The 14,965-nt window shown below is 51.6% G+C and overlaps 5 protein-coding genes across 5 annotated transcripts; 3 read left to right on the plus strand and 2 right to left on the minus strand.

Moving 5' to 3' along the window:
• Window positions 1-322: 322 nt before the first annotated feature.
• BDQ94DRAFT_144399 (nucleolar and coiled-body phosphoprotein 1 family protein) lies at window positions 323-2,033 on the minus strand (the record flags this gene model as incomplete). The annotated part of the gene is made up of 2 exons (XM_026766446.1): window positions 1,851-2,033; window positions 323-1,781 (listed from the first exon to the last, which is right to left on the minus strand). Coding segments are annotated over exons 1-2 (1,193 nt in total), but the record flags the coding sequence as incomplete, so codon positions are not given.
• A 147-nt stretch (window positions 2,034-2,180) lies between these two features.
• Window positions 2,181-3,930, minus strand: BDQ94DRAFT_179011 (uncharacterized protein; the record flags this gene model as incomplete). Its single annotated transcript, XM_026773271.1, has 1 exon — window positions 2,181-3,930. One exon carries the CDS (start codon window positions 3,928-3,930, stop codon window positions 2,368-2,370), a length of 1,563 nt encoding a protein of 520 aa, XP_026626073.1. The 3' UTR covers window positions 2,181-2,367.
• A 304-nt stretch (window positions 3,931-4,234) lies between these two features.
• Window positions 4,235-5,209, plus strand: BDQ94DRAFT_170733 (NAD(P)-binding protein; the record flags this gene model as incomplete). The annotated part of the gene is made up of 1 exon (XM_026771571.1): window positions 4,235-5,209. One exon carries the CDS (start codon window positions 4,235-4,237, stop codon window positions 5,207-5,209), a length of 975 nt encoding a protein of 324 aa, XP_026626074.1.
• A 671-nt stretch (window positions 5,210-5,880) lies between these two features.
• On the plus strand, window positions 5,881-7,770 carry BDQ94DRAFT_179013 (amino acid/polyamine transporter I; the record flags this gene model as incomplete). The annotated part of the gene is made up of 5 exons (XM_026773272.1): window positions 5,881-6,172; window positions 6,229-6,396; window positions 6,464-6,813; window positions 6,880-6,942; window positions 6,981-7,770. 5 exons carry the CDS (start codon window positions 5,881-5,883, stop codon window positions 7,665-7,667), a joined length of 1,560 nt encoding a protein of 519 aa, XP_026626075.1. The 3' UTR covers window positions 7,668-7,770.
• An 864-nt stretch (window positions 7,771-8,634) lies between these two features.
• On the plus strand, window positions 8,635-13,721 carry BDQ94DRAFT_179017 (GTP-Rho binding exocyst subunit SEC3). Its single transcript, XM_026773273.1, has 4 exons — window positions 8,635-8,918; window positions 8,989-11,267; window positions 11,342-12,459; window positions 12,519-13,721. The coding sequence occupies exons 1-4, from the start codon at window positions 8,720-8,722 to the stop codon at window positions 13,435-13,437; spliced, it is 4,515 nt and encodes a 1,504-aa protein (XP_026626076.1). The 5' UTR covers window positions 8,635-8,719; the 3' UTR covers window positions 13,438-13,721.
• Window positions 13,722-14,965: the final 1,244 nt, after the last annotated feature.

Raw genomic sequence — 14,965 nt, forward strand, 5'->3', positions numbered from 1 at the left:
GTAGTTGTTGATAGGGGGAGGATGTTGGTTTAGACTGAAGGAAGGGGGCATGGGGCTTGTATATGGTGTGTGTACTGGGTGCTCCCTTCCGTGCTATGTTGCGCAGAGAGGTTTTAAAGGAGACATGTTCCATTGGAAACGCATGAGCCCTGCATTTTTGACTGGGTATAGTCCTTTAGCTGGACTTGGGGACTGTAGTTCATGGCAGGATGCATGGATGAATCTGAATCGATCTTAGGAAGAGGCTCATGCTTACGATCTACCACCACGAGTATGACTTGTACGAATACTTCAAAGTCTAGGGTTAACATGAAAATGCAAGCATATCTGAATACATGTTTAACACCTCTAAAGATCTAGATGATGTAAGTAGATAGTACATACAGGTGAAGAAGCGTGAAGCAACAAGCAAAAAGAAAAGCTGAAAGAAAGCAATCCGACCGGGCTCCAGTAGCGCCTTGCTGTAGAAAATGATTCAGTGACCCATCTAGGCTGCATATAGATCTATATGGATGGAATCATAAGCGAATAAGACTTTTTGTATACCCATATTTTCGAGCATGTAAAAGCTGTAGGTATGTCTGAGTTGTCCCCCTATATCAGGAAGCGAAACTGGTCTCCATCTCTAAAATAGTATCGCGGACCTAGTCATCGAACTTGAAGGACTTGCCACCCGAGATGTCGATGGGACCACCGCGGTAAGAACCGCGCTTCTTCTTGTTCTTCTCCTTGGTGAAGCCCTTGCCGCGGGTGACCGACAGATCCTGCCAGGCCTTCTCGGCGTAGGCGTAGGGAACGTAGTCGTTCGAGAGGAGGTGGTCGGTGGGGAGCTCACTCAGCTGAGCCAGAGGAGTGGGGCGAGCACCGGTGTGCTTCTTCTTCTGGGGGCCATTGCCGGGAGCAGGGCTGGCGCTGCTGGAGTAGGATGTCTGGGCAGACTTGGACTGCTCTTTGGGGGCAGAGTCGGAGTTGCTGACGGTTCCGGTGGTGTCAGAGTCGGACGAAGAAGACGGGGAAGAGCCGCTGGAGCTAGATTCGGACGGAGGCAGAGGGGTCTTGGTAGCAGCCTTCAGGGCCTTCTTATCGGCCTTCTTGTCGTCCTCGTCGTCAGAGGAAGAGTCAGAGTCCGAATCAGAATCGGAGTCGGAATCGGACTCAGAAGAGGAGCTGGAGGAGTCGTCGCTGGAGGAGTCCGAGTCGGAGGACTCTTCAGACTCGGAAGAGGAAGAGGAAGAATCGGACTCAGAGTCGGAGGAGTCCGAGTCAGAAGACTCTTCCTTGGCGGAAGTCACCTTGGTCTTCTTCGACTTGGGAGCCTCATCGGCCTCAGATTCGGAATCAGACTCGGAGGAGCTGGACTCGGCCTTGCGCTTGGTGCCCTGGGACTTGGCAGCAGGAGCAGCAGGCTTCTTCTTCTCCTCCTCGTCATCGGAGTCGCTATCGCTGTCGGACTCGGACTTGTCGTTCATCTCGACATCAGAATCGCTGGATTCGTCGGAGCTGCTGTCACTGCTTTCGCTGTCGCTCTCGCTTCCACTCTCACTTCCACTCTCACTTCCACTGTCGCTCTCGCTCTCGCTGTCCGAAGAGCTAGAACCGGAGGACTTCTCGGAGGACTTTTCCCAGGATTGGTACAGTTCAAGCAGGGACGGCACATTCTTCGCATCAGAGTCGATCGACTTGCTGGCAAGTTCTTTGGTGAAAGCCTCCTTGGTCTTGGAGAAACCAGATTCGCTCAAGAAAGCACTGAGAGCGGCGACAAGTTGAGCGGGAGGAGCAGGCTGGTTAATCCATGAACTTGATCAGTATTGCCTATCTATACAACAAACAGGTCGGTCGGATTGCCTTACAGTCTCCTTGCTCTTGGACGCCTTGGCGGGCTTCGCCTGCTTAGACTTCTGACCGGCCATGATGACTGTCTGACAAAAACGCTGCAAATTGTGAAATTGACGAAGTTGATTGGGATGTTTTCAAGTTTCCCTTTATCGGCGAGGCAGAAAAAAAAGAAAGAAAAAACAGCAGAAGACATCAAAGGCGGTCAGTCAGGCGCGATCCGTGATTGCTCAGCTGACTTTTTACATGGAATCCACGTGACTCTGGTTCCGTGAAACGATACGGTCACGTGCCAGGCACTGGAGATACTCGACCGAAGGCTGGTGGATTGTTTCTCCCATTAAGGGTGAAGTCAAAACCAAGTCAAATTTGTAATTGACACATCCGGAAGGTTAATCCCTGACGTATTAATATTTTCTTTTTCATACGGCTATTTAGCGGCGAATCCCGTGAATGGTATAATCTGCTGATGGAAGCAATATCAAATCTACGCCGTCTGACACGGAATGCTCCCCCAACTGCTTGTAGGGGCGGCTAAAGCTCCCCAAGGAAATGGCCACCATCAGGTACTCCTAGAACCGTATGCAATGGCTCTCGGATGAAAACATGCCACTCGGGCTTCAAATGTCTCTGAATGGCGCAGATTAGCATTGCCGCGCGCCCTTCGAAGTACCAGTGTCTCTCCATTTGCTTCAACAGGATACAATAGTACGCTAGCAATATAAGTGCTCCCGGGTGCCGTTGGTGGAGAAGAGCCATGTATTCTAGCGACACTTCCATGGGCCATATGCGGAGAACATCCCAAGTAGTAAGTAATCCGCGGTGGGCATGCACGTACGAAAATGATCGGCTCAGTTCAATGGCAGCCTGTCGGTAAATGGCCGTCACATCTTCGGGCCAAACGAGACTGGTCTCACTGACATCGCCGGTTTCATGTATGGCAGCTGATTCGTTTGGAATCATTGACATAAAAAGCTCCAGATATGAGAGATCCGGGTCGTCACCTAGGTCAATGTCCCAGGCCTCCGAAAGTGCTTTGACGGGCCCCTCTTTCAACTGCTCCCATACTTCACACAGCATAGAGCAGCCGGCGCGGAGAAAGTATAGCCATTTGCAGAGAATACTATCCGGTTGACTGCCTTCGCCACTGTTCCGATCCACTAGGAACAATGAGTCCGTGCCCATATTTGAATTTGAGCACCTAGGCTGATCGGCGGCAAAAGAGAATACCACTAACAGATGTGCAAATGCCAGAATGGCATGGCAATTATCCTCCGTAGGATGCTCAATAGCGTACCGAAACTGCGGGAGAGCAATCTCCTGGTGGTGGTAGGCTCTTAGGAGGAATACCTTTTCCTGGTTCGTGTGCCCAGAGCTCATGTGCGCTCTGTGCAAGCTTGTGCAGGCCAGTAGGCCATGCAAAAGGAACACATTCTTATATGCTAGTTCCGGAACAACCAGGCGCCATATTTTGTCTGTCTCTTGGTTGGTAGTGAAACTTTGGTATGTGTGTCGGAGGTAGTGGTCCAGAAGAGCAGAGTCCATGGAGTCCAGGCCTGCGTGGAGCTGGTTCTCTGATAACTCTAGTGTGTGGCCCCAAACCACAGAGTCTGATAAAGCATGATTGGTCTTTGCACCCTCAGAAGTGAAGTACCGCAGGTGATTGCCGCGGAAGAAAGTCTGCAGGGGAACTGTACGCCAGTCTGTGGTGCAATCGGCCTTTCGCCCATGCATAGTCCTCCAGTGGGACTGCATGCGCTTGTTAGAAGCACATAGGTACTTGCAACCAGCTGACTGGCATTGAAGACCGGGCTCGACCGGTAAGTATGGGACCGGGAACTGATCAGCGCGACTGGGGGGTACGACATCGTTTGGCTCTCTAAGGGAAAGGCTGGCAACGTAATGAGAGTACTTCCGCCGGCCGCCACGAAGTATGCGATGAATCTCTTTCAGATGACGCAAAATCCCATGAGGCTGGACAGCATATCGGCAGGCACTGCAGATGACAACCTGGTAATCCGGAAGATAGTGCAGCAACTGGGATGGGGCCGGGTCATCCGGCTGAGACGGAGATGCGATATTTGCAGTCCAGCCCATCTCGGCCACAGCTGATATGAGCAACTAGCATGGAACGGCAGCGTCGATTATCTTCTGATCCTTCAAGTCAAGGCCGGTCTTATAGATGACTGGCCGGTCCAGATGGGCGCCTCGAGATATCGACGGTGCCGTTCCCGCTATTCCCGAAGCGGAACAGTGCTGCCTCATCCAACCCTAGATAGGGTCATAGTTTTGATGGCATGGATTGTATATCTCCGTTCCTAACGCCGAGATATTGAAACATAAATATGGCATCAGCTCGCCTCAGAGAAAGATAGCAAACTCATTCTTCCTTTTGACAACCATGTCCTATTCGCGAAGCATCCTCATCACCGGAGGTACCGCCGGTCTGGGCTATTACTGCACCATAGAACTTGCCCGCCAGTTCCCCGATTATCAAGTTATAATTGCATCTCGATCTGACTCTCAAGATGCTGCCGGATCTATAAACAAACTCCTGGGCCAAAGCAACGTCAGCTACCTCCGACTCGACCTTTCCGACTTATCCAAGGTCCGATCCTTCGTCCAGCAATGGGAAACCAACAAATACCCTCCCATCCAATACCTACTCCTCAATGCAGGCCTACAGTTTCCCGGTCCAGTTGAGTACACAGTAGACGGATACGAAAAAACCTTCGCCATCAATCACATCGGCCACGCCCTTCTATTTTCACTCCTGGTTCCTCACCTCGCCAACACAGCAAGGATAGTGGTAACCTCCAGCGGCACACATGATCCGGCACAAGAGACCGGCCTCCCCGACGCAAAGTACACCAGTGCGGAGGATCTCGCTCACCCGACAAAGAGCTCAGCCCAGAATCCCGGTCGCCAGCGTTACTCAACCAGCAAGCTTGCAAACGTTCTTTGGGTGTACGCGCTACATCGGCGTCTCAGTGAGTCGAAAGATGCGAGGCTTAAGTCGTGGACTGTTGTTGCGTTTGATCCTGGTCTCATGCCTGGGACTGGGCTCGTCCGTGAAGCGAACCCCGTCTTGCGCTTTCTCTGGCATGTGATTTTCCCTCGTGTTATTCCGCTTTTGCGTGTGATGCTGGGAACACCGAATATCAGGCTGCCGCAGGCGTCTGGGGCTAATCTGGCTTGGCTGGCGAGTGGCAAGGAGGCTTCGTCGAGTAGTGGAGTTTATTATGAGGGAAGGAAGCAGATCCGCTCCAGCGAGGAGAGTTATGATGTGAACAAGCAGGACGACTTGTGGGATTGGACTGTGCGGAATGTCGCCTCTACGGCAGATGAAGCCGCGCGGTTTTCGTTGATTGGTTAGTCTATATGAGTGTTGGGGTTGATATGTCTTCCACTTTCACTATCGATGTGGTGTTTGTAACTTGATACTCTCTCCTCTGATCTCAATGTTTTTGCGTTTACTATTAGTATCCACCCAATTGATCTTTCCCCTTATCTTGCCCTTATCGTGAACATTGTATAGCTGGACTCCAGTTGATCAATTATGAGATATCCCTAGGTATTGTACGACATTGCGAAGTTAATCTCGCCACAAAGTACACGTGCCCTAGACGGTAAGCTCCGTGGTGCGACTTCGGAGATTTTCAATTCCTGCGTGAAGACATAACCCAAGATCTTTGGAAAGTCTGCGTTATCAGTAACGAGGATAGACTAATCATTGTGCCGTCTACAGTTCCCAGTAGGGTAATGCGCAGGCAAAGTAACCTGCATGACTATCCGTGGAACAAACCTGAACGTAATGCAACTACCTTTTAAACAAGTCAATCATCCCCACTTTAGTTGATAGATCTCTAGCGTGCTTTGCGGGCAGGTCTAAAGGCCTGAACATCATAAACATCATCTTATTCGTTCGCGGATGGTCAACACCCAATGCAGTTCGCGTTGCGTACCACATGTCAATTTATTACCTGTAATTTGTTGTTAGTAGAACTCAACCTGAACATTATACCTGTACTTACGATCTGTTTAACCATGTGGCATTTTCAAGGTGCTTTCTATATGATGGGACTAAAGATGTCTTTGCTGAGTCTTCTCCCTCGGGTCCAGAAGGCAGCTGCCGAGATGTCTGATATCGAAAGCCCTGGCACTGCCCGTGCTGAACTCCCTCGTCAATTCTCATTTCTGTCGACATTGGCCTTGGGATACAGCATCACCAATTCATGGGCTGGTTACGCTGGTATCCTATCGATACCTTTGGTGATGGGAGGGGGCCCGACGGCTTTCTCTGGCCTTTGTGTTGCCTCGATAGCGTGTTGTTTTATCAGTAAGCATGTCCTACATCATTCTAGCAGATGACGTTAACTATCTAATTGCCTATAGCTGCGGGTCTTGCAGAGTTGGCATCTGCATTTCCCACTAGCGGAGGGCCATATCATTTTGCTTTCATCGTTTCAGCGCCCAAGCACCGTGCCGCAGTTTCTTTCGTTGTTGGCTGGTTGACTATGATCTCCTGGTGCACGGTGTCTACATCCAACGGAATAGTCTGTGGTAAGTCTTTCCTCATTCTATCACATGATTTCTTCTAGGTATGATCTGGGAATAATCTGTTGAGAAGCGCAAATGATTAATGGTCTGGTGACTGTCCACCGTCCGAGCGTCACGGAAACTGCCTGGCGAATCTATCTTATCTATCTTCCGATCGTTCTCCTCTCGACTGTGGTCGTGTGCTACCTGCCTCGTGTTATCCCACTTATAGAGGATTGTATCATGACCTTCAGCTTGCTCACCTTCGGCACCAGTTTGATAACGGTGTTAGCAATGCAAGATCAAAAACAGTCTGCGCACACTGTGTTCTTGGCCTATGAAAACCATACAGGCTGGAGTGACGGGACAGCCTTCATAATAGGCGCTGGGACATGTATGTACGCATACATAACAGTCGATAGTGTTACCCATATAGCAGATGTAAGTTCCTCTGCTGCCATATGGCTTCGTTCTTCAGCTCGCTATTAACGGTTTATCTTCGAAAAGGAAGTCCCAAACCCTGGTCGCAATATCCCCCGCGCGATGATGGCTACCGTGCTGACTGGCATGGTAACCTGTATTCCATACGCGATACAACCGATCTTAAGGCTGTTGCATCTTCCCCAATCCCCATTTATACGGCATACTTACAAGCAACATCCAGCCCAGTCGTGGCCACGCTTTTCACTGCATGGGTTATATTCTTCTATTGCGCAGCCGAGTTGTCCTGTCTACTCACTGCGGGACGACTTGCATACACGTTCGCTCGAGCTGGTGGTCTTCCTTATTCGTCATTCTTCGGTAAGATCACAAACGAGATGCCGCTGAACGCCACATTGGGTTGTTGTGTGTTCATCTGTCTGTACGGGCTGATATACATTGGCTCAGCAACAGCCTTTGACAGTTTCATATCGATAGTCATAATTGCCCTCAACATCTGCTATGTAGTCCCGCAAGCAATCGTGCTGCTTCGTGGACGTGACGCCGTCCTTGGGAGAAGAGCCTTCGCATTGGGAAAGTATTTTGGACTCTTCTGTAATACAGTTGCTGTTCTCTGGGTGGCAGTCATATTGGTATTCTTTTGTTTGCCTCTAAAGATACCGACCACGGTACACGAGATGAATTATGCGAGTGTAGTACTCGCAGGGTTTGTTGCTCTGATTGGTTTTGGGTGGTGGGGAGGGAAGAGGAAGACGTTCACCGGCCCGGTAGGTGCGCCATTATCCCTCCCCTATACCAGTAGTGGATTAAGGTCCGCTGACAATACTCGTTGTTGCTCAGCTACAGGACATTGAATCCCCTCACAGCGGACAGACCGGGACGGCACGAGTGCCTGGTAAGTGAGATTGTCTGAAATAGGTTATACAAGGGAGGCTGCATACTAGCAGGCTGTTCTTGGGAACCCAATCGATATGGCAGAACCTCAGTGGTGGTGGATCTATTTTACTTGCTGCTCTCAGTAGTACTAGCTCTCAGTTTGGCCCTCACCTCCAATTGCACAACGTAGTATATAGTAAGCTCAGTGGTACCAATAAGCTGGATCAGCCTACCGTAACAGGAGTTTAGGCATGAGTATGTTAGATACCGATATATGAAGCATTCCAGAGTCAGTACTGCGGCTGGGCAAGTCTTGTAGTTGATTCCTTGAGACGAGAAGTGAGGTTACACTGAATCCAAAATTGGAATCGGGCCATCCTGCATGACAGTTAGTTGCTTATGCACAGGCAACCAAAGTGGGCCGTGCCCGCTTTATGCATACGCCTCTATCGGATTACATAATTATGCTGTACGAGCTCGAATGTGTCGGGTGGTTTATAGGGGCCTACTCAGGAGCAGGTACTGTGACTCTCCTAAATGCGAAAACTGCAGTGAAGATATATATATATTCTGGCATAGATCTAGCATAGATACCTGCCGCTTCATCAATTCTGGCGAGGAGTGTGTTTATAACTGCATAGTAACAGCTGCCACCTCCGCCGAGACTAAGTTCGGTGCCGTATCCGCAGCCGCCAGCCCATGCTCTCACACCCTCCCAAGTTAACGGTAGCTTAGTGGCTAAGGAATGACCTAATCCCACCTCTCTGGCTCCCTTCTCCTCCTCCACCTTCCGTCGATTTTGGGACTCGGTTCTGCGCCAACTCGTGTATGGCGTCGCCTTTCACCAATCTCCCTGCTCTTTGAATGAATTACGGTCTTGCTTGTTGGAGCTTACCGATTGACTGACCATCCCAGTCCTCGCCCACGGCGCGCGCTCCGTGTGATCCCTGCCCCCGTCTTCCCGACCATGTCCACTTGATCCCCGAACACCTCCTGAGTGATCCAGGCTTTCGGAGATCGATTAGCAACCATGAGTAGTCGTGATCGCATGCGAGGTCCCCCGCCTGGCGAGATGCCGCCCCAGAGAGACCCTCGTCGAGCTGGTGATAGTCGCAATGGCGGTAACGCCGGCCCCGGGGATGCCTCGATGTCGAGGGCCGAGAAATTCGAGGATGAGAAGCGGCGGATCATTCATAGCTGTTTTGGCAAGAAAGACAGCGATGGCTCGTGTATGTACATGTCTCCCACGCTCCTCCCCTAAAAGGGTGTCAGGCTGACTTGTTCCCCTCTTCCTTCTAGTGGTCGAATCCTACATAACACATGTCCGCATTTTGGAAGATGCGGCATATCCGTCCACCCCCGCTCCACCCAATTCGCCGCCCGAGAACAAGAAACCTCGAGTGATTATTGTCGCCGTCAGACGGTCAGGCAGAGTGCGCATGCACAAGGCGCGCGAGAACAATGATGGCTCATTTTCTATTGGCAAGACGTGGATGTTGGATGATCTCTCCTGCATCCAGTCTTACAACGCCTTGGTCCCGAGCACGCCGTTAGAACAACAACACAAGCAGTGGGCTGCCAATGTTGGATTTATCGTTACCGTTGGAAAGCCCTACTACTGGCATGCACGGACCTCCAAAGAGAAGGATTTTTTCATAGGCAGCCTCGTCAAGATCTACAGAAAGTACACTGGCGGCAAGGTGCCGACTCTGATCGGCTTCGATGACCGTGAACGACAGCTGCTTGCTGGTGGATCAGCTGCAGGTCCTCCAGCCCCCAAAGGTCCTCCTCCTTCAGGTCCTCCGCGTCCCGAAGTGGCCCTGCCTCCCCCGCGGCCTCCCTCGTCACAGGGCAGCCGGCCTCAGTCACCGTATTCTAGCCGTGCGCCCAGTCGCGATGGACCAAGACGACCACCACCAGCACCATCTGAGGAACATGCCCTACGAGCGCAAAGAAGTCGTGACCAGATGGGGAGACCGTCTACTGGCCAGTCTGGTAAAAGCGGTACTCCTCCGTTTAGCCCCCCTCAACACCCCCCGCCATTGCCTCCCGACCAGCGCGAACAACCACCTCCACGCGCAGCCGAACGTCTTGCCACGGAACCCAGGGTGCCCAAGGTGCCCATAATCTCTCCACCGGAACCGAGAAATAGGGACTATCCCTCTAGTTTGCAGGCCGCTCCTGTTGCTGGTCAGCGGGAATGGCCAAATGGCAGCTTTGAAGAAGCCAGGTCGGGGAGTCCCCTCCCTGACTCCCGTCCACCATCCTCACGCGATGGGCGGAAAGGTCCTGAGTCCAGGCCTACACTTCGTACCCATGATCTTCATCCCAGCCGCAGTACAGACGGTCTTCGTCCTACTACTCCTGGGTCGGTTTCTGGGGAAAACCATACCTTTATGCATAGTCCGGGAAGCAGCGTGGGTCCCAGATCACCCTTGAGGGAAGCAGCCGAAAAGCCCATTGGTTCGCCCGCACGAGCAGCGCGACAGGAGCCTGAGCCCCCGAGCAACCCCATCAATACTCCCGCTGTCGAGGTTCCAGCAGCACTCACGCCAGGCTCTTCAGCATTTAGCAAAGCCCCACCAGCCGTCGAGTCTGCTGAGGCGCCGGTGCCCACAGCTCCGACACTGCCAATTTTGACGAAGGATCCGGAACCGATTGAGCCGATAGCAGAAACTGCTGCTGCTGCAGTACCACCGCCTCCTAGCGATTTGGAGGCCACTGAGCCTGTGGAAGAAAACGATCCCGATGCACACCGTCCTGGGCTTGGCCCGATGATCAAGAAGAAGCAAGTCAAGGATGTTGCAGGCGCATTTCGCAAAGCTGCCACTGCTCACGGGGCCTTCAAGCCGAGGCCTGGTGGTGCTGGTGAGAGGCTTCTAGCAGCTGCGAAAAAGCAGAAGGCTGCCGCTGATGAACCGGATGGAATTACCAGCGTGGTGCCTGCTCCATTCCTGCTTCGGACGAACAGTGAAAATACGGTGACCTCGCCGGAGACTCCGGAAGCAGAGACTCCTCCAGTAGTATCGTCATCCCCTGAGAAGGAGGTGCAGCCGCCAGCGCCGCCAGCAGTGCAGCCTCCTCCCGAGCCCCCGAGAATCGAGCCGCCCGCAGTTGAAGTGACACAAGCTGCTCCTGTTGAGCCTACGATTGGTTCGACTGAGGTACTCACAGAGCCGAGAGACACGTCAAGGGCTTCTGTCAAAGTTGATACAGAAAGGTCGAGATCCGTATCTCCTTCGCCGCATGATCGTCGCCGCAGGCGGCATGAGGACAACACAATCAAGTATTGTCAAGCACTCGGACTCAACCCTACCGTTCTTGAAGGGCGTGGCATTGACTTTGACGATATTTTGACTGACCTCGGCTGGAACGGACGACTAGGAGACGAAAAGAAGATCGAAGATTTGGAGGCAGATATCCGTCGAGAGATTGGTCGCGTGGAGGCTACCAGCTGGCTTGGTAACCTTGAACAGCAGGAGGGCAAGATTGATCAACTTGCGAAACTCATCGACAAGACAGTCGTGGAGTGTGAAGAGCTGGACAATCTTCTTACTTTGTATTCCCATGAGCTCAACGTAAGTTGCTCGTGCATCCCTGAGCGCTGGTTTCATCGTCCACCATTTCAGTGATATGCTAACAAAGGTAACAGACTCTGCACGATGACGTGGCTTATATCGAAACGCAATCCCAGGGTCTACAGGTGCAAACGGCCAACCAAAAGTTGCTTCAGAACGAGCTACAAAATTTGCTCCGGACTCTTTCCATTTCTTCAGACGACGTTCGTGCTTTGAAGGAGTCGTCATTGAGCAATCCCGATGGCCTCCGAGATACCGAACTCGCCCTATCTACATTGTACAAAGCGATGTTGATGATTGATTCTGACATCTGGCACAACAAGAGGCGGCTTGCCGATGCGGCCGGAGACCATGGCAGCCTGGGCGTGTATGCTGACACAGAGATCGGCCAAATGCGTGCGATAAAAGAAAAGAAGGAAGAATATCGCACACATGCTCGCGTGTTCTTACAAAGACTTAAGCAATTCATGGCTATTGCGTACAAGGTGGCGGAACAGAAGAGAATTGACGCGGCTGCCAATGGTCAGAAGGATCCCCTGAAGCTCGACAGCGAAGCCCGTGGCTACTGCCGTCGCGAATTGTGGCAGTATAATGCTGTGATCCTCTTCGCTCGGGAAGTTAGTTCCGGGGAGTGGCACGCGCTCATCAACCTGTATGAGCAACAGGCCAAACATCCTTACCAAAATGATTTCCGAGACAACAACCTGGCGTGGAAGAAGGCGGCGAGGAAGCCTAGTGGAGAGGAGCAGGAACTCCTCTTTACTCACCAAGAGAAGGAGAAGGAATCAGAAGGTATTACCATGGCGGCGCGCAAACTCACAGTGCGACGAGGCAAGACCATTAGAGCTGCAGCAGGTCTCAGGCTTCCCTCAGGGGACAAGCAGCATGGCAAGCTGGAACCGTGCGAAGCATTTGGGGGGACGCTTCAAGAGACCCTGCATATGATCTCGGAAGAGCAGAATTTCATCGTCTACTTCTTCCATCTCAACTCGCTTTCTACCGTCGACTTCCCCGACCTAGTTATGTCAGGTGCTCCCGATGAGCGCAGGATACCCAATTTCGGCTCCAAACAGCTGCATGATCCTGACCGAGCGATGGCCAAGAAAGTTGAGCAGATCATGGACGAACTTTTCGCATTTTGGCCGACTGATATGCAAAACCTTGTGGACTGGGCCATCAGAGCTGATCCGCTGTAAGCTGAAACTCCCATGTGCTTTCTAACGAGACTACAGACTGACTCTTATCATGTAGACAAGGAATTGGAATATTGCTGGCCATTGAGAAGGCCATTTCGGAGTATGACGACACCAATCAGGACTTTATTATCCACTCCCTTCAGAAACTCCATTCCCGGTTGCTTGGCCTCTTCAATCGATTTGTCGATGACCAGATTCGCGGAATCGAGGAGACCAAGGTCAAGGTAAATAAGCGCAAAGGAGTGATTTCATTTATGCGTGTCTTCCCCCACTTCTCCACGGCCGTAGAGAACATGCTTTCGCAGGAATTCTACGACATCCGTGTCAATGTGAACGAAGCCTACGATCGCATCAACCGCGCCATGTGGGAATCGCTCAAGTTCATCGCCAAGGAGGCTCCGGGCCAACCCACGGGGGCGGCTGCGACTTCTGGAGACCCGGAAGATAAGGAAATCTTAAATTACCACATTCTTCTCATTGAAAACATGAACCACTACATCGAGGAGGTCGATGTCCGGAGCCTCCCCGTGCTGGAGCGGTGGCGCGATCGGGCGCATCAAGACATGCAGGAGCATATGAGACTCTACCTCGACTCCATCATTCACCGACCACTGGGCAAGCTGCTAGAGTTTATTGAGTCGGTGGAGAATCTAGTGGCGACGGGCATCAACCCCGCCGACATTGCCAGCCGACCTAGCCACTCCCGATCAGTGGCAAAGAAGGTGTTGGCGACGTACGATGCCAAGGAAATTCGGCGAGGGATTGAGATGCTGAAGAAGCGGGTCGAGAAGCATTTCGGTGACGCAGACGACCCTGGCCTGAGTCGGAGCTTGGTGTCGAAGGTGCTCCGAGAGTGCGAGGGTCGGTATGGGGAAGCGTACGATCGGACCCGGCGCGTTGTTGATGCGGTGTACGAAGGCCAGTTGGAGCTTGAGTGGCGTAAGGAGGACGCCATCGCCATGTTCCAGAGGTGAAGAGCGGTGTCTCTTATTCTTGTCTGACTCGTGTGGCCAGAGTCCCTTTCACGGTCTATTCCCACATCATGACTACCACCTGTCAATGGCAAGGGTTTTTGGATGAAGTGGATGTGATAGGACGTTTGTTCTTTTTGCGCATCATCAAACGGGCGCATGGGTTGGATCTTTGCATTGTTCCCTGTGTTCTTCACTTCTTGCTTTCTGTCTTAAGTACTTATACCAGTTGATGTATCTATAGCCTGTGATCAATGGAAGGGAGGAATGTAATTGATAACCTGACTGCTAAGGTCGCACTACATTGGTTCTGGTGGGACGAAAGAGTAAACGACGTTGAGAGAAACGGGAAGCAGCTTTAGGAAGATTTCGATCCAGCGCGGGCGCTGTACCAGATCTCAAGTGAGGCGAAAGAATGGAAAGAGAACTCCATCGAATATGAAGGGATGGCCTATAAGATTGGCATCTATAATATTGGGGGATAACCGGAGCGTGGAGTAGCTAGTTAGTCTGCTCTACATCAATTGTAGAGAGTAATGATGAACGATTAAAGGAACCGATACTGGCAACAGGCAGATCATCACCGAAGAGGGACAGAGAAACGCCTCTCAAAAAAGAAAAGCGAGGGAGACCAATTTAGCGGCCCATCAGGATGGACCAGTCAGCGGGCAGCTGCTCCAACTCCATCTCGAACCTTTTTTAGTAGCGCTCACTTAGTTTAGTTGGGTTTTATAGCCCTGGATTCAGGGGGGCCACGCGCTGGGTCTGTGCTGGGTGGAAGTAACATGTCAGCCTGGTTCCGTGCCTAGTATCTACTTTGTAACGAGTAATCAGTGAGTTGATCATCTAATTATAAGATAGTAGATAATGGGAGGAGCGTTATGACAATCTATTGGGGGTCAGGGCCCGGTCTGGACACATGGACAGGTCCCAAGTTAAGTCCTACTACTATCTATATCCCACAGCTATTGTAAGTTCACGGACCGCAATGGAAGGAAGGGAGGACTGTCCCCTTGCTTTTTACTGTTCTCAGTCCTGACGGGATGGATGATCCTAGGAAAAAGAAAATAAATCGAACGAAGGAAACGTGCCGGTGAAACTTGGATACACGCAGCATTCTCTCCACTTTCACTGGCTTGTACTCGATCGGTCGGGATTGGACCCATGGATGAGCTGGAAATAGTGTGCCAGATCCGTTTGCTGGATGGACCAGGCACAAGCAACTCTTTGGACACAACCCCAAAAAAGGAGGGCGTGGGATATGTGGGATAGTATAGAGATAGTTAGTGGTAGACAAGCTCAATTCAATTTTCCTATGAACCTACCGATGTTTGAAGCATGAGATCAGTAATGACGAGGCCAATATAACGATCAATTAAAGTTAATCAACCTGCTCGGGGAATCGCTAGTCGAGTTTCCCTCCAGCAGTGTTCTAGCCTCAGGCCGTCCTCGCCTCTCTCTCTCTCTCTGTCTCTCTCTCTCTCCGCCTCCCGCCCCGATCCTCAGGCTCTCCTGTTCAATGGAAGCATCA

Source organism: Aspergillus welwitschiae (genome assembly GCF_003344945.1).
Source record: "Aspergillus welwitschiae strain CBS 139.54b unplaced genomic scaffold BDQ94scaffold_17, whole genome shotgun sequence".
Lineage (NCBI taxonomy): Eukaryota > Fungi > Ascomycota > Eurotiomycetes > Eurotiales > Aspergillaceae > Aspergillus > Aspergillus welwitschiae.

Bases quoted from the DNA above. Each gene is read 5' to 3' on its own strand.
- BDQ94DRAFT_179017 (XM_026773273.1), top strand. From the start codon at position 8,720: ATGAGTAGTCGTGATCGCATGCGAGGTCCCCCGCCTGGCGAGATGCCG. The intron at 11,268-11,341 runs GTAAGTTGCTCG...CAAAGGTAACAG, and splicing joins TGTATTCCCATGAGCTCAAC to ACTCTGCACGATGACGTGGC. The intron at 12,460-12,518 runs GTAAGCTGAAAC...CTTATCATGTAG, and splicing joins GCCATCAGAGCTGATCCGCT to ACAAGGAATTGGAATATTGC.